Source organism: Triturus cristatus, chromosome 2_2, assembly GCF_964204655.1.
Source record: "Triturus cristatus chromosome 2_2, aTriCri1.1, whole genome shotgun sequence".
Taxonomy (NCBI): domain Eukaryota; kingdom Metazoa; phylum Chordata; class Amphibia; order Caudata; family Salamandridae; genus Triturus; species Triturus cristatus.
In genome coordinates, this window is record NC_140582.1 from 806,736,188 (window position 1) to 806,759,377 (window position 23,190).

At 42.9% G+C, this 23,190-nt stretch overlaps 1 protein-coding gene across 1 annotated transcript in view; it reads right to left on the reverse strand.

Moving 5' to 3' along the window:
• Positions 1-17,061, reverse strand: part of SPATA18 (spermatogenesis associated 18) — a 168,452-nt gene extending 151,391 nt beyond the window's left edge. Inside the window, exon 1 of the mRNA XM_085642107.1 lies at positions 16,697-17,061. Coding sequence (XP_085498233.1) covers positions 16,697-16,783 — 87 coding nt within the window. The 5' untranslated portion in view covers positions 16,784-17,061. The remainder of the gene's footprint in view (positions 1-16,696) is intronic.
• Positions 17,062-23,190: the final 6,129 nt, after the last annotated feature.

The window sequence follows — 23,190 nt, forward strand, 5'->3', positions numbered from 1 at the left end:
CCTAATGCCCAGTTTCACACGCAAGGACAGCCATAAGCAACAAAGAGACCAGTTAACATTTAAACAGGAGGTGAAGTGGGTGCCACTTCTGCTTTGGCTCCCAAGATCAATGTGTATGTGTCTAGATCTGTGTGTGTGTGTGTGGCTCTCTATGTGGGTGTGTGGTTCTGTATGTGGGTGTGTGGTTCTGTATGTGGGTGTGTGGCTCTGTGTGTGTGTGTGTACGTGGCTCTGTGTATGTGTGTGTGGCTGTGTGTGTGCGTGGTTCTATGTGTGTAGCTGTGAGTGTGTGTGGCTCAGTGTATGTGTAGCTCAAAAAGTGCATAGGTGCCTCTGTGTGTGTATAGATGGCTCAGTATCTTTATGTGGCTAGCTCGGTATGTGTTAGGTGACTCTATGTCTCTAGCTAGCTCTGTATGTGTAAGTCAGTGGCTCTGTATGTGGATGTCTGTAGCTCTGAATATTTGTGTGAATAGCTCTATCTGTGTCTGGCTGACTCTGTAGGTGTGGCTCTGTATGTATGTCTGGGGGATACACTTTGTATGTGTGTGGCTCTGTGTGGGTGGTTCTGTATGTGTGTGGGGTTGGCTCTCTCACTACGTCACTCTCTCTCCCTAACTCTCTCTCTCACTACCTCACTATCTCTCACTACCTCACTATCTCTCACTATACTACACTCTCTCTCACTAACTCTCTACCTCACTCTCTAACTCACTACTCAACTCTCTCTTTCTCACAGCAACACAATATCACTACCACAGTAACTATCTCTCACTCTAACACACTACTTAGAAACTTCACTCTCTCTCTATCTCACAACCTCACTCTCTATCACTATCTATTTCTATCTCACTCTCACTACCTCACTATATCACAACACACTCTCTAAAAACTTCACTACATCACTCTCTCACTACCTCGCAAATTCACTCTCTCTTTCTAACTCACTAATTCACTCTCTCTATCTCACTACCTCACTCTCTCTCTCAAATACACTAAGTCACTTACACTCACTCTTTCACTACCTCACTCTATCTCACTACTTCACTACATCACTCTCTGTTTCTATCTTAATACCTCACAACATCCCTCACTACCTCACTCTCTCTTTCACTACCTCAATCTTTCTCTATTTCACAACATCACTCACTGTTTCTATATCACTACGTCAGAAAATATCTCACTCACTAACTCACTCTTTCACTACCTCACTCTCTCTCTCTCACTACCTCAATCTCTATTTCAATACCTCACTCTCTCTCTCACTACCTCACTCTCTCTCTGCTAATGCAATAGGTATCACATATGCAAAAAAAAACTAATGCCAATAGAAATGACAATGCCATTTATTTAGGGATACAAAAATGATAAAAAAATAATGAGCAATACCAATAGCTCTACCTAGAATATTGCCGAGACCATTGCATTGTAAATGCTTGTTTTATTGTCCCTCAAAGCTAGGATAGATCTTGTGGTAACAGACAGTGAAACAAAATGGCATCAGACCGTTCACTGTAAATAGGGCGGACAGTCAGATGGCTTACCTCTAACCGCCCCTACTTCATCAGGCTTTGGGAGGCCGTTTTACACCCAGCAGAGTAAGTTTTACTCTGTTGACATAAAACTTGCTGTCCACCCGACTCAAAATCCCAGTAGGCGTACCCTAAGTTTGGCAGACAGGGTACCTCATTCAAATTAACCTTGCTCCTCATGGGAACAGTCAATCCACACACTTATCAATTTTCTCTATTCACCCTGCGGCCCACTGCTTTTTCAGACGGTAAATTTGAGATTCACACCCACTGAATATCACTTGTTAAGCTATTCCTCTGGAAATAAGTGACCAGAAAATTGGCAAGTTAGATCCCCATCATTTGAAAGACAACCTTGTAAAACAAGAATTTCACATATTGTCTAAGCTAGTTAACAGGTCCAGCAAAGTGCTACATTTTGGAAAAGGAGATTTCACAAACATCAATTTGGAGAAAAACCATGGGTCTCAGCACCATTCTATTGAATGTCCTGATTATTTTTCTAAGAGAATAGAAACAAACCCCTGGAATTCGATAGTTCCAGTTTGCTTTACTAGCTCCAGTGAGTGAGCACAAGGTATATATATTCCACTGCAGCAGACATAGCATGTGCTCATCCCCTCCCACTTGTGGAGTTTTGTTTCCTAGGCCCCAAGCCCCTGCAGCTTTTATTATACAGGGGTTACAATACGAGTTCACAGCAAAAGCCTAAGGAGTCATGCGCACTCACGCAGTGACGGAATAACATGACAAAATAAAGTGTTATATATAGGTTTCTTACAGTGCTTAATTTGTAAAAGAATAACTTCCAGTGGTTGAATCTCTGCTCTGAAGGCCAGCCGGCACTATTAAATATCGGCGTGCTGAATACCAAGGCTGGCAGTCCATAAGAATAGTCATTTTACGGGTGAGGCTGCCAACGACAGTCACTTGGTGAAACTCAGAAATTAAGCCTTGGACCAAAAGGGAGAAATGTTATCTAATTGTGAACGGTACATAGCTACTATGAGGTATTATGAAAGCTCTGCTCTCCGCCACCAGCTAGACACATACTGGCTAGGACGAGAGAAAGCCAGAATTCCTACTTAAAGCATTATACCTTCACTTCTCCATGCACCAGAAAGGATAAACCATATTTTGGTTAAAAAAACTCTGTAGGCAAATATGTAGTTTAAATTGCAGAAGGACGTGAAGTCACCTGTAGCTCAACTCCTTCACATTTCAAAAGTTTGCAAGACAGGTGGGAAGACTGGTGAGTTACACGCTTACATTTCCATGGCAAAGCTTGCTACTGACAGGGCAATGGGCAAATTAAACGGTACACAGATCCCTCTAGAGTCCAGGGGGAGGGCTGCTGAACGAGGATATAATTGTAGCAAGCTGTGCCAAATCGCTACTGAATTAATACAGAGCACCTGTAGAGTTTTACAAAGGCGAGAAATACATCATAGCCAACACAGCATCTCTACGGTTTAAGCAGGCTTATGCATCACTGAAAAACTTGTAAGTTAGGTTGTCATCACTCAGAGTGGCTTGTGGTAGTATCAGGTGTCCTCCGCCCACAGCTGCGAGGAAACACACCTCTGAGAATAGCACTGCTCATCCTAGAACCTGCTGAGCAGAATTTTAATTAGTCAAAGTCACTTGAGGCCGCTGGGGCTGCACACCAGCTACTACCATTGAGGGAAATAAATGAACGAAGAACGGTGACAGTGGGAATTACACTTGCACATAGTTTGCATCATCAGTCTAGTACTATAAATCTGATCATACACAAGAAGCAGTCTCCTAGAAACGTACTCCTAGAATCATGTGACAAACCTCGTGGCGCTGTATATGCTGCAAAAACCACTGGAAGCAAAGAAGCAATGCTATGGAAAAAAACGTCCATGGCGCTGAGATATTAAAAAATACGAAATAGACACGTATTCTAATCCTTATGTGTAGGGCAAAAGCATCCAGTGTGGGTAAATATCGAGAGAGTAGAGGTAGGGCACGTACGCACAAAATGTGTATACACAATTTCATGATATTTGATTATCCGACTCAAATTACTAAAATGTGTAAAGGAGAGAATGAAGGACCCTAGACCTGAAGATGGAGCAATTTCACCACAGATTTCAAGATACAGTGACAGAGCAATACAGCACACAGCCTCAACCCGCTGTACTATTGAACTGATCATTATGTTCACATTATCAGTGCCCCATTCACGACTGGAGACAAAGTGCAAAAGGAAAAGAAAACAAGGCTTCCTCCATCTAAAACTATCAAATAAATAAATAAATAAGGCACCCAAGAGCTGGAATGAAATCCAATATTCATAAGGACTGCCACAATCCTGCTGAAATTTAAGTTGTGTAAAGAGCACGGCATCACTTTTTAATTTTTTTTAATTGTTTTTGCTGTTTCCGACCGAGACATCATTTCAGTTCATTTCCAAAATAGAAAATTGTTCAATATTATACATACCATCTGAATAACAATAGTGAAGACCCTAAAATATTTACTTACAAGAAGTCTTAAATGAATGCTAAATCACAGTTGAGGCTTAAGTGCATCAGATAGTCCTATTTAAAGTGCAGCTATCAATAAATATGATTCATCTTTCTAAAGTGCGTTCCGTAAAGCATATAAAACATTTGCAAACCTTACAAAACTTCTTACCCCTCCCTACCCTTTTTGCATATAAATACTTTTTAATAAAAAACTGCATGTAACTTTTTCAGCCACGATTGAAAATTTGGTAGCTCCCTTGATTTCCAATAGTTGTTTATCAATAAGCGAGCTAATAAAATTGCTATACACCATCAACCTCGCAGATTTCTGGTCTTGATACTCAAATGTCTCGAGCTTCCTAAAAGCACTGACTTGGTGTCAGGCATAACAGGGAATCCTAAAACCTCCGGTATACATGTTATAACCTTATACCAGAATCCCCATAACTTCTGACAACCCCTAATCATATGCTCCCAGGTACCCATCATTTCCCATCTAGGGTAGCTTCCTGAAATATTTGTATTCCAATCATGCATTTTCTTATGAGTGTAATAAACTAACCACTGTGACTATATCTGCATCCACTTAAAATGTTCCCCCTATAACTGGGAATTAAATGCCGATATTTCTAACCATTCTCCCTCAACCAAATTTCGTCTACTTATTATGGGCAAGACAAAACGTTTATGGCACCCTCTAAGCAATCTTACCTATTGCCCAAACTTTCTTGTTATGTTTTTGGGATTATATATTTACGTCCCCCTTTCCCTTGATCCCTCTAAGTGGAGCGGAAAAACATTATTAATAATGCTTTGCATTTGCAGATCGTTCAGAATGTTCATAACCTGCAGAAGTTTTGTCTCAATTATTTCCCAAAATATTAGTTAATTATTGATAATACAATCTCCTATTCTTCCCAGTGTACCTCTTTAGTGGTTTGTGTAGCTGTTTGTTAAAGGTCTGGGGAACATATGAGTTTGAGATGGCTTGTGGCATGTATTACATTAAAACAGATGTTAAGGTAGCTCCATAACTGCTTTTGCTTCTACTTTAATAAGATCACTGCCATATATCTAATCAATTTCGGATTCGGGTCATGTGACTTAGGCAGACTTGGGTACGAGGGAGGGTCTCTTCAAGCATTCTTTTTAAGTAAAAATCATCAGCCCTTAACGCCTTAGGTATATTATAAATCCTGGTTTGCAAGAGCAAAAAGGCAGCTAAGTAATAAACTTTCCAATCTGTGAGCACCAACCCTCCTTATTCCCAACAGAGATTTAACATCTGTAGACTAGTCCATGGGTTAGCCTTGTTCCATATAAAACTAGTTATACTGGTATGGATTTTTGAGAAAACTGTGTTTGTTAAGTGCACTAAAATTGTTATAAATTAAAAATTCACGGGGCAGAATATACGTATTTAAAATTGCGACCTGCCTACAAGTGAAATTGGAAGCGTCTACCACCTATCCAGCTTCTCCTCGATCTTCTTAATATGAGGGGTATAACTTAGCTTATATAAATCATCAGGACTCTAATACCCAGATACTTAATGGGATGTCTACCTTCTGAAGAACTTCAGGTAAATCTTTCAGATCAGCATCATTTCTGTTTTAACTGTATTTACTGTATATCCTGCCACAACTGAGACATTTTATAAAGCTTGAAAAGTTTTTTTAATGGCTGTAGGGTCTGGTTGGGTATGTAAAACTAGATCTTCAGCGTAAAGCTTTAATCTGAGGTAATCTGGTACTGGAGCTTTAAAAGCTTCCAATCTCCTCAAAGCATGGGGGCAAGATTCAATAAAAGCAGCAAACCACAAGGGTGAAAACAGACATCCTTATCTCGTGCCTCTGGAGATATTTATAGGAGGTGAGATTTTCCCATTCAATGCCAAATGAGCCATACAGAAGGAAAGTTCATTATCTCCAGAACCTTAAATAAAAACTTCCAGTTCACCAAGTACTGGTACTTAATCATTAATGAGTATTATTCGGATGGATACCCATCCTCCCTGGGATCCTTACATCTTGGAAGCTCTTTAACCACCTTCGCCACCTCTTAACCCGAAGGACCTGGGGCAACTTATGATACAGACAAACAATGGTCCGATCGGCAAAAGCAACAAGAGGCATAGAAGAACTAAACATATCAAAAGATCTCCTACCACTTTATGGAAAAGAAGAAAAACAGTCTTGTAGATTCAATCCACAGTTACGAGGTTAGAGCAACAGACAAGATTTCAAAACCAGAAGATTAAGACACATACACATAATTGCATTTTAGAAAGTTTAGTTACATTTGAGTCAGTCTCAAACAACATTCTTATTTACACATTATATCGAAAACTCTTAGATCCACAAATGGATAAAGTGAAAAAGATGAGTGCTCAGAGAAGATGCTTGTGTCGATTAGGAGTAGAAAAAGGAAAAGCAAAAAGGGGGTCCCCTAGACATTTTCACAAATCATAATATTGTACAAGGAAGCCTGTCCGGTATACAATTTCTAATAACATATATCACATCTAGAAGTGGTCCAGTTGTTAAGTTACTATTGCCACTCTGCACAGATATCCAAACGATCCAGGCTTAATGAAAGAGCGTCGATGTTTCGACCCAACACCTGGGGAGGGAAAGGGGCCACTGAATGCCTCAAACGCGGGTCTTCATCAGGGCTAGGAAGGTGAAGGAGCGACCTATAGAGAAAGTAGGAGTCATCTCTTAGAGTAAAGTTAAGTATTGTGTCAATTAAAAACCCTATAGCTGGTTAAAAACAGATAACAAAACCAAGCCGCCCATACCTGGATGCCGAAGTCATCCAACTGAGAAAAAAGACCAGGATAGATCCAAGAGGCAGAAGGACCCAAAGGCTCCACTCTGATGGGTGAACAATCTCCACTTTAATATGTGGTCGTACCAGTGATGGGATTTGGGCTTGGCCAAAAATGTATAATATGTTCATCCAAGGGATCTACATTTTCTGCATATTTTCTACCAAAGTGTCCAACAAAAATAGACTCTATGCCCTCTCTTTCCCATTTCATTTTACGTGTCCTGAGGTCTACTATTTTTGTAATATTATTCCTCACCATTTGGTCTGGGTGCGCAAAGCCAGCAGTCTACTGTTAAATTCCCCCTTGTCATATAGCCGTTGGCCGTATGTGTGTGCATTTATGATTTCCTTCTCCAGCAAAAAATTCTGGAGTAGCTGAAATTCTCTGCGTGTCCTGTACTTGGTACAATCTAGCTCAGCTAACTGAAGCGCTCGAGGGTGTTTGAAATTTCTCATCCTTGATCTTTTAAGAGTGCTTTCAAAAAGCTATAACCTCCCCCCTCATTGTTAGCTTATACGCCTCCCAGACGTTTTCCAATGATGAGGAGCCTCTATTCTCTGCAAAGAAAAACTGAGTCTTCATCCCCATTTCTTCCAAAAAGGATGCCTTTGAGAACAGAGCTTTATTGAGCTCCCATCTATACAAAGGGGTAGTTGTAGATGGCAAATGAACTTCCAGGCTGAGGTTTTCAATTTTCACGTCTTCCCAGATACAGATAAAACTTTTGAGAAGTCAGAGTGTCGGAAGGCACCACGGCTTCTGAAACCTTTGTTTAAAGCGGCGGGTTCTCAAGTCGTATTAATACAGCCGGCAAGACTTAAGCTGATGGCAAAAGGGATGCTTAAGATTTTTAAGAAAGTAGAAACAGTAAATGCATATCTCCACGATCTTCAGAACAGATCAGGCCACAGAAATATAATCTATAACACATAACTGTTTGAAATGTTTGAAATGGTTTGATGTTATATGGTTGGGGGGCACTGTTTCTTGATGTAGAATTTTGCTTTGTGGGAGAGAGGAGAAGCTGGAGGCATGGTATTGGGTGCAGTCACCACACTCGGAGGATGAATGGTGGGGTGGTCACCTATGGGAGTTGTGGAGAAGTCGCAGTGGTCCCTACAGGGAGAGATAGGGTCCTCTCAAGTGACCATAAGGAAATTTATATATTCAAATCGAAAATACCTGCAACAGTCATGTGCAACAGAGCACTATGAAGTGGCCATAAGTAAAAGTGTTTATTGATAAAGAAAACAAAGGACAAATGTAAATCGTGAAATCACTTTTTAGTCGGCAATTTGCTTTTTTACTGTCTTTAGTGGTGTTTTATGCTTTTTCCTAAAATTGCACTGAAGCAAATTTGCCTTTTCAGCATGGTCACCCTAGACATTTTGCCTTTTTCTGGACCATATTTTGGGTTGCTTTAGGATTCTGTGCACTTTACCACTGCTAGGTAGTAGTAAAGTGTTTGTGCTTTCCCCATAAAACATGTTCTGTTCCTTGGAACTCCCTATTTAGCATACTTAACTTCCACTGTAAATGGTGCCTAAAGTGCACCTATTGCTTGGAAAGGTAAATATGTGGGCTGCAGTGCATTTCTACAACACTCACATATATGACAAAAACATATTTCTGTCAGGAGACCACCGTGCTCCGGCTAGATTGACATTTAAATGCACTGCAGTGACACGCCACATGGCAGGGAAAACTACCTTTGCCTTAAAGAAAAAGTCTATTTTTATATGATCATAAGTCACACTCATAGCATGCCTTGTACGCCCACAGGGAAGTGTGCTAGAATATACAATAGAGCACACTAATGGGTGTCAACTGCTGATCAATTAGCAGGGATTAGCTATCTGGGAGTGGAAGGAAGTAGTTCGTAGAACAACGGGCAGCTTTAGCACTACCTCTTTTGATTTGGAAATGTCGGGGAGGGATTCTCCTATTCACCTCCATGGACCTCTTAGACAGCCAGGCAAAAGTCACAGCATGAGGGAAAACCAGTTATGACCCTGTCAGGTAGAGGAGTGTTCAAAAAGCTGAAGACAGGCCTGCAAAGTGACAGCTGGTCCCACCACCTTGAAATAGGAGATCCTGTGTAATATTACAGTAAAGCAAAGAGGAAATGCTGCAAAAGGAGGTGGGACTACAAGACAATTGTTAGGATTGGGTGGTAGAATTTCTCTATTCACTGGCTATTTCACAGGATAAATCTGGCACCTCCACCACCACGCTGTCAGAAACTTCCTGGACCTTGGAAGAATCCTTCTGAGGAAGAAGATCCTCTGGAAGAAGAATTCTGACTTATGACTCCTGCTGGAAGAAGAGGACTCGTGCAAGGACTTAACGATCCCTAAATCCTGTTGGCACCGAGGGACTGGAACTGCTTCACAAGGAGCAAGTAGTTGACCACCTGTTTATTTGTTTCATGGACATAAAAAAAGGAGGAGTATTCCTAACTCCAGGAGGGTACCGCTGAAGAATGAGGGTTATATCCTGCAGGAGACATGGTTGGAAAGGGACCTGGTGACTAGGAAACTGCCTTGAGGAGCTAGGGGCTACAAGACTGACCATAGGAAACATTCCCAGCAGTTGGAGACTAAGTCTGAAGGTAAAACCTTTAAACAGGACAACCAACTTAGTGTATCCAATCTCTGGTGCAACTTCATCTCGGTGTCCTGCCCACTGTTAACTGTTGTTTTTCCATAGTGCTTGACTTTTTCTATGCACTTTTTAACTAAAAATCAATTTTTCCGGATCCCCTTCATCTAGTTTGATGATCTTAGTGTCTTTATGCTCATTAAAGGTTTCTCTCTTTTTCTAAATTGGTTTGGGAATCTTATTATGTTGTGATCTTTGCTTTGAAATTGTTGACACTTCTTGAACTGAATACGCACTTCTCTGGGGATTGTCTGGTACTTGTGCTATAGCTACCAGGGTTTAAGCAGAGATTCTCTCAGAACTCGGTTTTGACATAACCAGAGTGGGCTTATTGATTTGATAGTTATGCCACCTCTCTGAAAGGAATATTCCCCTTTCTGACAGGTATCTCGTGAAACACTCTGGTATGTCTAAGAACAAATCAGGCATCTGATGTTGTATGGGAAAATAGGGAAAAAAACAAGTCCTTGAAGATCAAGACGTCCATTGCTCTTAATTTTCTTTCTTATCTATGTGTTTTATACAGTGCTCAATACTGCTTTACAATACAGTGCTACAAATGAACATGGTTACAAATAACAATGGTATGATGTTATGTTATATTAGTGTATTGCCGGTCGTATCGGGAGAGTCCAACCGACCGAGTATGATGCATCCAGATGCTTTCAGATACAATTTGGTTGGACTCCCATTGACTACTATGGGAGCCTATGTTCCTAACCGCATCGTAATCTGGCCTTCGATCAGGAAGGCACATTTCTGATCCGATTCAGAAGGAGCAAATGCCAGTTGGATGCCTTCCTAACCGCATCGTAATTGGGCCCTAGGTGGGAATACTTTCCTAACCACATCGTAATCGGGCCCTTAGTGTAGAATTATAGCTTGGTAATGGACAGCACTTCTAATGTAAGTGTAAACTGGTGTGGGACAGTCAGCAGAGTTAGGTTGTCCCTTAGGTGTAAGTAGTAGATGTCACTTTTGTCAACATTATTGCCTGAAGGTTCCAAACAAATGACACCTGAATAGAATATTTGAAGGAACATCTGGGCCCACAAGTAGAATCTCATATTTTGACTTGTTATCTTTGGCACTGTATTAAAATGAGTATTTCTTAAGCTGAGGCTGGGGATATCAATACTTCTGGTTTCAGGTAATATCAGTCAGTGGCCCAAGAGAGCTTTTAGTGTACAAAAATTATTTTACATTAAAAAAAAATTAATTTCATGCATATCATGTCAGTCTTCTTAAAAATTACCATTCAGTCGCTTTTTGACACATCCAAAACACAGAAGAAGAATAAAAAAGGTAATGTTTAGCAAGAAAGGTTCAAAGAAAACAAGTTGGATATGTTTAAAGTGACACTGGTGGAGACAGCAGCAGCGGATGGTCACGCAAAATCGGTAAAGGCATGGGAATGGAGCCTTTACCCTTCAGTTTGTAACATAGAGACTGTTTGTAATGACTGATTCTTAACATGCGGGAACTTCTATGTTTAAACTTAGCATGGCCACCATTTCTCCATTAATGGAACAGTGCAACAATAATTTCTGTTGACTTAATTATCAGCCAAGCATTAATCTATCTCATTTCAAAATAAATTAAAAAAACAGAAGGAGCTCTCTCCAACCCCTGTATCTCACTAACCATGAGTTATTTCATGTTGCTTTAAATATTACTTCCACACTTTGCTCTTCATTAAAATAAGGAGAGCTACGAAATGTCAAATGTGCGACCACCAAGACCCATTGTTGTGCCTGTTTTTTCCTGGCTTTAATGGTCGACTCCACACTTTTTTGGAGTGGAAACAATGTACAGGGAACCAGTGACTTTCAAACTGCCTTCTCTTAGAGTTGTTGCTAGGCTGGACTCTTTAGGGTGTTGCAATGAAGAGTATGGGGAACGACCACGAACCTAAGGCGTTCACGTTCCTTGCCCCCGTGACATTGCTGAGGACAACAAGTCATTGTTCTTCCAAGTAAATTTATGTGTGTCTAATAGCTACCAAGTTCAAATATGTGACTTTTACAACTAAATAAAAAATTATTGGATAGTTGATATTATACAGTGGCTTTAAAATGTTTGTCCTTAGATGGCTGTTTGTAGAGTACAACGATGCTCAAGGTAGCTGTTCATTTGGTTCCTTTGTTTAATACAGTGCTTAAGATCGTAGTTTTGCTATTCTTGAGCACTGTAAGTGAAGGATGTTATTATTATCCAATTTTGTTGTGATGTTGTCCGAAAGGATTATATGTCCGGTGTTGGGTGGACTTTTGCCTCACTATTCCTCTGAATAATGCACAAAATGTTACATCCCGTCCTAAATCTGACCAGTTTTCAGTATGAGATAAGTGGGGCAGGATGAATATGATCAGAACACCTAAGCACCAGTGTTTGATGAGCTGCTCTGTTTTGGATAAGCTGCAGTTTACAAATCAGTCTATGAGACAATCACAAATCTATCAAATCATGAGAGGGCAGGTGCCCTGATCAGTGTGCATCCATGCTACAAGAATAAGTGGGTGCAAGAGGTGTTGCAGTACAGATATGGTGGGTTACCTTTTTAATCACTTGGTTAACTGTAGTTTCAGAAGACAATTAAACCAACACTGCACACAAGGGTAACTATGAAGGCTAGTTACCTCAGCTTCCCTGAGCAATACCAACTAAATGAAAGAATATTTCAAGAGGCTTTGGCTTAGAAAGACAAGAGTTCACTTATTGATGAGAGCATGTTGTATTAGCCTTTCAAAGAAAAACATATGTATTTGCATATGTATTCTAAGTTAGTGTGACAGGAAGAATCTTAAATCCTTAATCCAAATACAAGTAGGCAAATTCCTCAAATTAGTTTGTGCTACTTAGACTAGGCTTCAAAATGGTGTCTAAGTTCAAAAATGTCTTTAACGATCTTGGCTTTACAGAAGGCTAAGGCACAAGACACTTTTCAACACCTATAAAGCCTGAACCGTCAATACCAACATGTTATTTAGTTATAAGCTGCTTGATTGCAAGAAACCATCAAAATCCCTCAACATGAAACTCAAACTTAGAAATTAACTATTAGGTGGTATTTAGAGTTTTGACCCTCAGCCATTTCATACCAGTGTACCAACCTTTCAATAAAATTAAGCTGTAGAGAATCATGACACTGGGGAACGATCTACAGTTACCGGGCGCTTCTATTGCTTTGTCAACCAGCTCTAGGAGGTGATGATAGAAAGGTAAGCCCCTATAAACATCCTGAAACTAAAACTAACAGCCAGAGCATAGACATCCCTACTAACTTCCTTACTCACATAATGCTCTGATGTCATCTCGACTCCTCCTGAATCAAACTAATTTTCTATGCATAGTATCTCTGATAAACGTTTGGATAATTAAACATTCAACTTTACTCTGGCAGTAGTAATTTTATGGATGACGAATGTCTACTTGTAATTAGCCTTCGATGGCCTGCCCTTCTACTACTCAATGTTCCTACACCTGGTATGCGCAGGTGATATACACTAAATGGTCATACAACAGTACTGTAGAAAATGTCATTCCAAGATAATCTGAAACAATGTCACCCATTGTTGATAGATCTACTGTCAAACACTTGACCTCAGTTACTTGTGCATGGTGGCTGCAAAAATCTCCTCGAATATTTGACCACAAGACAACATGAGAGAGTATTTCTGTAGTGCCAAAAGGTGAGTGATAGCCATGTGAAGATATCATGTTAACCAACTCACACACCAGCTTGTCCTATAGATAATTTGTTACCCCATGTCATCATCACCCAAGATTCAAAATGCAGGTCTTCCGAAGTAAATGCACAGCAAAAAGTGCATGGAAGACACACAAATTACTGCCATACATTTTTGGAACTGTCTCAATCACAACCAATGACTTGAACTCACTCATTCAGCTATAATAACAGGAAAAGGAACTTACCACATTCTACTAACTTCTCTAATAAGCACAAAGGCAACTGACGCTGCTGTAAATAATTGTATGTACCCAAGTTAACACTGGCAAACCTATTTCTACCACACTGTAACTGGAGCAGCCATTTGTATTGTAACAATACTGCTGTAGCCTTCATAGTGGCTAACAGCTTAGACAACATGGCAAGTCCAAACAACAGCATTTTGTCTACAAAAATGTATCCTTCTACCAAAGGGTAAAAATGTTCATTCATTTCTAACTGTGTTTTTAAGTACAGCCTTTCCTGCCAATTGTATTTTGTAATGTTATCATATGTTATGCAGATTTGTAGAGCTCGCTGTCACCCGGGAGGGTATGTTGGCACTGAGCAGGTGCAATTATTTTAACCACACCTAGGGCCTAGTGGGACTGCCCAAAAAGTCAGATCTTCAGCTTCTTGCGGAATTCAAGAAATGAGGAGGAGGCTCTTATGTGTAGCTGCAGGTCATTCCACGCTTTTGGGGCAATGTAGGAGAAGGTTCAACCGCCGGATCTGGTTTCCTGTATGAGTGGAATTTATGCAAGTAGGAGACAGGGCGAGCAGAGGTGTCTGGAAGGTTTGTGAAAGCAGATGCAGGGCCAGTGTTATGTAGTGTCTTGAAAGTGTGGGTGAGGAGACCTAGCTTGTAGTAAGAGCCAGCTGTTTTTCTAAGTGGTCTAAATCCTCAAAATCTGGTCTTCCAGCTGACAGGCCTACAAATAAAGATATTTATGGCCCAGGCAGGATTGTATCTGCTGGGTGTGTCCGTGGATTAGGATTCGCTGGTATTCTAATGTAATTATTTATTTTGTAGTTGGCAGTAACACAAGTAAAATTAGAAACAAAAAAGGCACCCACCTTGCTTGTTCATAAAATTAACATCCTGCTGTGGGACCGAAGCAACTCAGCCAGTTTCTGGTGATCCTTCCTGCGTCTGTGCTGCACACACAGCAGCATTGTGGGGAAGATTTTGAGGCAATGCTCCAATTCTGCATTATTTCCATTTCTACTGAATGCAGCAGTAATGGCCTGAGCTGATAGTTCTTTGGTATGTGGTGATGGCAGGGGCACAGACCATGTCATTTTTGTCCACAAGACACAGTTTCTATAGCTAACAAAGTCTCATTCTGAAGTGATATATGATCCATACTCCTTACATCCCGAACGGACTGGAAAAAAAACTGTGAAACAAATGTTTCATATTAGGACGTTTATATGCCAATAACTTGAAATCGGGGATGGCTCCTCATAATAAAGTTTTTTAAGAAAGGTATTTCGTTATTTTAGGAAAGTTTGTCAATTTAAACCAATTTGACAACTGCATATCTATATAGTATCTCATGCTTATATGTTAGCTGCTTTTATAACAAACTTGAATATGATGGCCAGTTGGATCTGCACATACAGTCCATGCATTCTTGTATGCCCTTTACTGGCAGAACCCTTGTATCATCTGGTTTTACCCTTGTCTACTCGCTTGCTGTTTGACCAGGGAAAGCAATGTGAATCCATCATAAGAACACAGAAAAAAACAGGTAAGAACTGCCTTATCAAGAAACTGAACTGAATTGAGTTAAAACAAACTGAGGAGCAGAGACCAGAGTATATAAAAAGTGATCGGTTCAGACGGTAGTACTGCTTTTTGCTTTTTTAACAGTAAAAATAATTTAGGCTATTACATTTGTTGCATATCACGTTTAGGGAGAGATGCATGTCCACCTCTGGTAAGTGATTCAAGAATCTAAATATTACAAACCCTCATTTGTAAATAAAAAATGTATCCTAAATTGAACGAAATGTATTCAGCTAATCTATCTTGTTTAAGAAACATATTCCAAATACAGAAAAATGACCAACTTGCTTATCGTGATATGTAAAAATGTTTTTTGAGAAGTAACATACTAACAAATTATAATTGTATATAAGTTTCGAAAACACACACCTAGAGCTATTTATGTCAAATCCTTATTCCGAGCATTTGCACATTTTCAGGTCAGTCCGAACAGTACTGTTAAACTCGTATGCATCCCAACATGTAGTATTCTGTAACGTGTGAGGCAAAATATAATTTCTTTATGTGCACCATGCATAAATCATGCAGCCTTTTGGACCAGGTCATAAACGTGCGAAGAAGGATAATGAAATAGCGTATGTATATTTTATTTTAGTCATTGTCAAGTGTGTACGCTTGTGAAAGGAAACCTTACATCTAAGGCTAACGGTAAAAGATTTCACCTGAATGACGAAATCCGACACTCCCCCTCCTGGACGTGAAATCAGAGCCAGTGCAGCGGAAATAAAAGTCTGCACGTGCCACGCCCCCTCCGAAAGAGATTACTACTGTTTGCCGATCTTATCTAAATCGTTCTTCAAACTGTCAGTGTTCCTGGGCCGGTTCCTGTTTTGTGTGTCCTATGTTGCAAGCTTCTGCTGCCAAGCGAGTGTTGCAATTTCACAGAGAATAGGCTAGGCGTCACCATAGTAACTAGCGTCCTTAGTTACCAAACTTTTTCCCCGTGAAAATCACTGCAGGAACATTAAACTCTGCAGTGGAACATCAACAGGCTCTTAACATGGCCCAGATAACACGCGTCGCGTTAAAGCACCTGTTAACGATACATCTGAAAACGCAGAAAGAAAACGGCGAGTGCATTTATGTCAAAGCATTGCCAATATTCTGTACTACAAAAATGGCAGACGTCCGTCATGTGCTGCCCAGATTACTGACATTATTTTTCAAAGAGATGAATTTGTATGCAAGGCTCTGAGTGGAGATATGTTCATATTTTGCGTATTATCTTTGGCAAATTTTGTTTACCTTCATACAATGATAAATTGCGGCGGTTGCTGCAGACGTGACCTGGTAGTTGCATATTTGTCCAAGTCGGCGACTTCCAGAATTCCAATTTATGTGTGAACATAGAAAAGTATTTGCTCTCAAGCGCACGTCCGCCATCCAGAAAGCAATCACACATACATGTCAACATTTTGGTACCCATAGATGAAGAGGTTCGAAGCAGAAAAGAACAGTTTGAGTTAATTAAAATGACAATTTTAGATGGGAGAATGAAGATATATAAGAGCATTAGCTACAAAACTGGGAGTCCCCTAACCAGGGATGCATGTGGGCACCGCTGAAGGGTTCAGAGGCGACTGCAGGCTACGCGGGGCGCGCGCACGTCACCGCACTTCCCTCACCAGCGAGCGGCTTCGTCAGACTTACGTGGTAATCTCGGTACCAGTCGTCCAGTTTCTCCTGCATGAACTTGCACAGCGCCCCGTTCTTCAACCGCCGGAGGGAGTCGGCCATGGCTGTTTGGAGTTTCCTACTTGTCTATGGGGGGCCTCCCAGCTTTCCGGGGGTGAGGGCCGAGTCGGGCGGCGGTTGCCTCCTCCTTCCTCCACCTCTCCCTCCGCTGGGGATCCGCGCCTCAGGCAGAGTAGAGAAGACGCCCTCACCGGCGCGGCCCTGGCCCTTTATATACCGCTCCAACAACTCGGCTGGCCGGATCCGGCGATTGCCAGGGACGCCGAGGCTGTGCCGAAAGCGTGTGGCTCTTTTAGTTGTAGCAACGCTCGCCTCCCTCTGCCCTCACCCCCCTCGAGTATTCTGTCATCCCCGCCCCTTAGCACACCAAGGACTGGGCCGAGGGGCGGCGGGCGCACGCCAGACGCGGCGGTGAGCCAACAATGGGCAGTAGTGGGTAACCGCAGCGACGCCCGCTCTCCACCGGAGAGCCTCCCGGTGTGTGGGAGCGAAGAACCATTCACAGTCTTCACTAAATGGACTAAATATCTCTGCGCCGTCTTTTAGTCCTCGGTGCTTCAGCCAGAAAGGCGTTGGAAGGAACCACCGACAGCTACGGTTTATTGCCCTCTGTAAAGACTATCACACTTGTGCCCATTCACATAGACGAAAGATTCTGTAAGAACAGCGAACGTGGTGGGGAAGGGATGTCTTTGTTGAGGGTTTCCATAGAAATGGCTCCGCATTCAAACGCAGCCATTTCTTCCCAGTTGTTTATTGCTGCATATTTTGAAGACATCCACTAGAATTAAATGTACCCATAATCAGTTAATATGCAAGTGACGACATTAACGTGTTTCACAAGTTATGGTTAGCAGAGCTAACTATAGCTTGCATCCCACCATGCACTGATTATGAGTTCACACATTACATCACTCATGACGTTCTATGGCATCACTGATAGCATCTCAAATGACATTATCCAATGAGTGTGCTAATTTATTTTATAGTTTATTTAGTGGTGGGTGGCTACCATATTAAGTTTCTACCTTATTTTTTACAGCCTGTGTCCAGCTAATGGGTTACAAAGCATGTTTGCTGCTAATGAATCATAAGGTGTGTTGAGGTAATGAACATGTTATGAATATTTGTATTAAAGACTAACTGTGTGTGTAGATGACAGTTGACTACTTGTGTCCAGTATGTTCTATGCAAGTTTTTTGATTCTGAAGAAAAAGTTTCCAACTGAGCAAAGATTCTTCGTAGAAGATAGTAAGTATTGTAAGCAGCCTTGAGTTATTAGACAGAATCGTGTCAGCATGAACATTTCTACAGAACCTGGAAGACTGTCTGCACCTAGTATTAACATGTACACGGGCTTCTTTGGCTTCAGAAGATGGGCTATCTGTAAAGTTTTCACCACAATATGAAGGCTGACTGTAGTAAGATCTTTAGCACCGTCAGACCTTAGTTATTTTAAACAAATAGTGTCTTTTTTGGCAAGTGTTGCACAGAGCATGCACTGTTCTTAGTAGATCGCTTTTTACAGTACCCACTTTCAATTCATATCCGCTTCTGTGATAGTGGAATGCATGTTAAATACATGAATAGCAAAAGGTGTGCAATCAACCGTTTATACAATAAAAATAAACATTCAACAGAGACCACTCAGGGCTGGGGCTAGATGCAGGTCGATGTGACCATGTATTGCTTCAAAATGCTCCTGTTTACAGTACAATTGTCATTTTTCTGTGCTGCAAAATAACACAAAAAGTCTAATGCTTAACTGGTTGCTTTCGCATACCAATGAGAATTCTTTTGGCATGTGCAAACAAAGACAGCATATGGGACACGCCATTTTCACAGCATCTGACTTTAACAAGCTGTCAGGAAACAATCATGAGTTTTAAACTCAAACATTTGTGAATCCTTAAACCACAACGTGAGCCTTTCAACAAGAATCATAGTCACGCACCCATAGTGGATGCAGTGGTCTGCCTGTATGTTCTCAATCATCGCTGTTAGACAAAACTGAAGTAAGTTTTATTAAGCATAACCCATGCTGCATACAAACGAAGATTGCTGTTTGGTTACGTTAACACCTGTAAGTGTTATGTATAGGGTCAGAGCCAAATTACCCCTTTACTTCTGCTGCAACTAGATGTACATGGGAAAAACCGCACAGATTTTGCAGTAATTAAGGGTAAATGTCTGACTTCACTAATTTCTGCAGTTCTCACTTTGCTGTGCCAACTTCAAAACGTACCTTAACTTACAAGGCTTTAGTGTGTTTTAAGCAGGAATAAAAACGAAATGACAACTGTTATTACAGGGTGGCATATGATATATTATGTCCTCATTAGGAGATGCAGCCAAGCAAACAGAAACACAGGGAAACAGCAGGTAAAACAAAATGAAGGTGCAAAGAACGCACATACAGTAAATGAACTGAACAGATCGGTGTGGTATAACCAAAGTGTTCCTGTTATCCTGCTGCTTAAATTTTCCTGGATGCAGTTTTTCTATTGTCCTTATTGGTATTTCTTCTCTGTTTGACCCGGAAGACCAGCCCTTGTATCTCAGCCACAGGGGCCATTGTCTCGTCATCCAGTCCCAGCCCTCTGGTGTATCCATGTTTTCATTTCATGACTTGCTACCTCCTGACTCTGGTTGACTCATGAAAGGTGTTAGACCTGTCAGCCCTTTGGGTGGTCCCTCCTCATCATTATTTATTTTGTCCCACTTTTGCCTCAAACCCTGTTAGTATTTTTCCTTTTTGGGAACCACCAGACTTTTTAGTATTGATGCAGATTCAGGGAGCCATTTTATCTACCCCTGAAACTTCTGTCTGAGGGCCTGGAGCACAAAATGGTGGCCACCTGTGACATCATCAGAACCCACTGGAACCTACTAGAACCTTCTGCAACATTCTGGAGCCCTGTGACAGTTGGAGGCGGTTTAGAATGTTGGGAAGCTAAGACAGAGAGTTGGCAGTTGGAGCTGGCAGTTGGCACCTGACTGGTGAAGAGAGAGCAGCAGAAACCTGAAGGAGGAAGGAGTGAGGCAGCAGGGGTGGAAACTTGTGCCTGGAGTGGGGTCCATAAACCCACCCTTGATACTAGTCCCTACTGACTGAGCCCAGCCTGGAGCCCTGTGTGGGAAGAAGCAAGAAAAACCATCCTAAGGACCTGGACAGCAGGAACAGGCCTTAGAAACCGAGAACAGCAAGATCCTGACCTGGAAACTGGTTTCCCTGGAGTCCGGCGTCGAGTAGCCTGAGACCTGGAGCCCGAGGTGGAGAAGCGGCGCTGACTGGAAAGCAGACGTCGTACCCGGAGCCGCCGGAGGTCGAGAGAGGGCGCCGACGGAGGTCGTGGAGAGTACCAGAGGTCGAGGAGGAAGTCACCCGAGGTCGAGTGAGCGGCGTCATCGGAGGAGTGAAGTCCGCCCTCCGGAGTCGTCGGAGACCGAGGTGAAGCGTGCCGGAGGTCGGGAGTGGAGATCGCACTCCGGAGTCGCCGGAACCTGAGGAGAATCGTGCCGGAGGTCGGGAGTGGAGATCGCACTCCGGAGTCGCCGGAACCTGAGGAGAAGCGTGCCGGAGGTCGGGAGTGGGGATCGCACTCCGGAGCCGCCGGAAGTCGACATCGAGCCAAGGCCGGCCGACGTCATTGAACCTGAGGTCGACATCGGACCGGAGCCGCCCGACGTCGACACCGAGCCAAGACTGCCCGACGTCATCGAATCGGAGGTCGAGATCGAACCGAGGCCGCCGACATCGAACCGGAACCGCCTACCGGCGTCGTCGAGAACTGACATTGCGCCGAGGCCGCCGACATCGAACCGGAACCGCCTCACGGCGTCGGAGCTTCAGAAAAAGGGCAGTAAGTGGAGTAGAGGGCGCCTAAGGCCCTGTGGAGACCTGAGAGACAACTCTAAGGGGCTAGGGAGGTGCTGGAACCAGCTGGACTGTGCCAGGGGTGAGCTGAGACTAATTCAGTGGGGTTGTGTAGAGTGGGAGAGCCAGATCTCTAGAATCCCCCCTTAATCTACCTCAGTTTAGGCCTCAGCCTTGTCCAAGCCAGGGAGTAGACACCCTCAAGCCATCCACCTAACCACAAGCTGTGCCTGGGCCAAATCAGCCCGTAATAATCTAAATGTGATCTGATTCTATAAGTGTCACTGTCAGCTTTTAATTATTTATTGAGAGCACTGTATTTATTGTATTTAACCTATTTATTGCCTCGCTGTATTTATTGTTCCACAGTATTTATTGACGCACAATATTTATTGGGTTGCAGTATTTATTGCCTCAGAATATTTAATTGCCTGTCTGTATTGCACTTATATTTATGCCTTAATTATTTATGATCACCCCTATTTATTGAATCATTAAGACAGTATTTATTTGACCTGCACTATTTAAAAAAGCCTTGTATATTGTGATTGTCTTATTTATTTATTTAATCAGCAACTAAGAGAAAAAGAAGATAAAGAGAGATATTTTCATAATTTTTACGGTGTAGAGTCGTTTTTGGAACGGATGCACGCATGGTTATTGTATGGGTATATCGTATGCTTAGCACGGTGCCTGATTCCTGACCACTCGAGCCAAGCTACCACAGTGTGTCCGGAAGAACACATGACCACCCTTCCAGTGTGGGAGTGTGTTTTTCCAACATGATTGGTGTTCAGCGGCGGGATTGAGCTGTGCCTACGTATACTCGACAATAACTGTGGGTAGTCCATAGGCCTACACCGGGAGTTTTCTCAAAGCGGCCTTCCTAATTGTGGGTTTTTGTTTTTTCCAAATTTACTCTGGTGGTGGGAGGAGGTATTATATAAGGTACCCCCCTGCATAGTTACTGCACATAACTGTCCTCTAACCTGAGTGGGCAAGATGGAGTTTGTACTAGAAAATCTAGAAACGTACACTGTGGCCCAACTCAGGGAGTTTTGCCAGCGGGAGGGGGTGTATTGTCCCCCAGGAGCAAAGAAGGGTGCACTCCAAACCAGCTTAAGGGCTTGGGGGGAGGCACGATGGGAAAGCAAGGCTGAGGAGGAGGACAGGGATAGAGAGCCCGACAGTGAGGGAGCTGGGTTGTACCAACCTGAGGTGGGGAACCTGTCAGCGGGGCCCAGGACACTTTCCAGGAAGGGCAGCAGTGCCTCTAGCGGGGGCTTGTCTGAAGTGGAGTTAACAGACCGGAGGGAGAAAAGGCAGCTCACATGGGACTTAGCAAGGCTGGAAAAGGAGAAGGAGGAACAGAGGATGGCTCATGAGATAAGGCTGAAAGAGATAGATCTTCAGATCCTGAGAATTGGGGCACACCCTGTACCTAACGGTGGCAGCAAAGAACAAGAGTACACCAGGGAACCCAAACCCTACCTGCCAAAGGACATAGTAGCTAGCTACGGGGTGGGTGACGATATCGCCAAGTGGCTAGCGGCCTATGAGGTCTCATTAAGGGCCCATGGGGTTCCAGAGAAGTACTGGGGAGGGGGATTGTACAAGTACATGCCTCCAGCTGGCAGGGATGCTTTATTGGCCCTCGAGGAGGATGAGCAGACCCACTACCCCACCATGAAACTGGCGCTCATAAGAAAGTTTGGACTAACACCCGAAAAGTACAGACAGAAGTTCAGGGGTAGTCACAAACTGGGCACACAGAATTGGGTGGACTTCCTGGACTATGCAAAGAAGGCACTGGAGGGTTGGATTCAGGGCAGTGAAGTGAGGGACTACGAGGGGTTGTTTGATCTAGTACTGAAGGAACACCTGCTCGAGAAATGTTTCCCTGAACTGCGTCAACACCTGGTGGATAGCAAGCTGACCAATCCCCGGAAGCTTGCTGAGGAGGCGGACATTTGGGCTAGTACCCGGGTGTCCACAAGGGGGACTGGAGGGGATACTCAAAAGGCCGGACAGGGCGCCCCCCAGAAGAAAGAGGGAGGGGAAAAGAAAAAGGAGTTCTCCAAAGGCCCCCAAAATAATTTCCAAGGAAAGGGAACAGGATTCACCCCTAGGGCTAACCCACCCAGAAACCCTAATCCTGGCCAGAGTCAGCAGCCAAGGGTTGTCCATTGCTACGAGTGCGGTGGCGTTGGACACTATAAAGGAGATCCGAAGTGCCAGAAACGACCACCCCCTCCCATTGGAGGAAAGACCCCCGGAGTAGCTAGTGCAGTGCTCGGGGAGGAGATGCCCTTAACTAAGGGAAGGGAGTGGGCGGGTGTCACTTTAGTGTCCCTGGGAGAACGGGAGATGGTTCCTAAGATCCAGGTGCCCGCAAATACTGTAAAGTATGGGCAGTGGGTCACCATCAACGGCCAAAGAGGGGAGGCTCTGAGAGACACAGGAGCCAGTATGACTATGGTACGTAGCCAACTGGTGTCTCCAGAGCAGGTAATTCCCGATGTACTCCACCCAGCCGCGATGGCTGACGGCAGAACAGGCCACTATCCAGTGG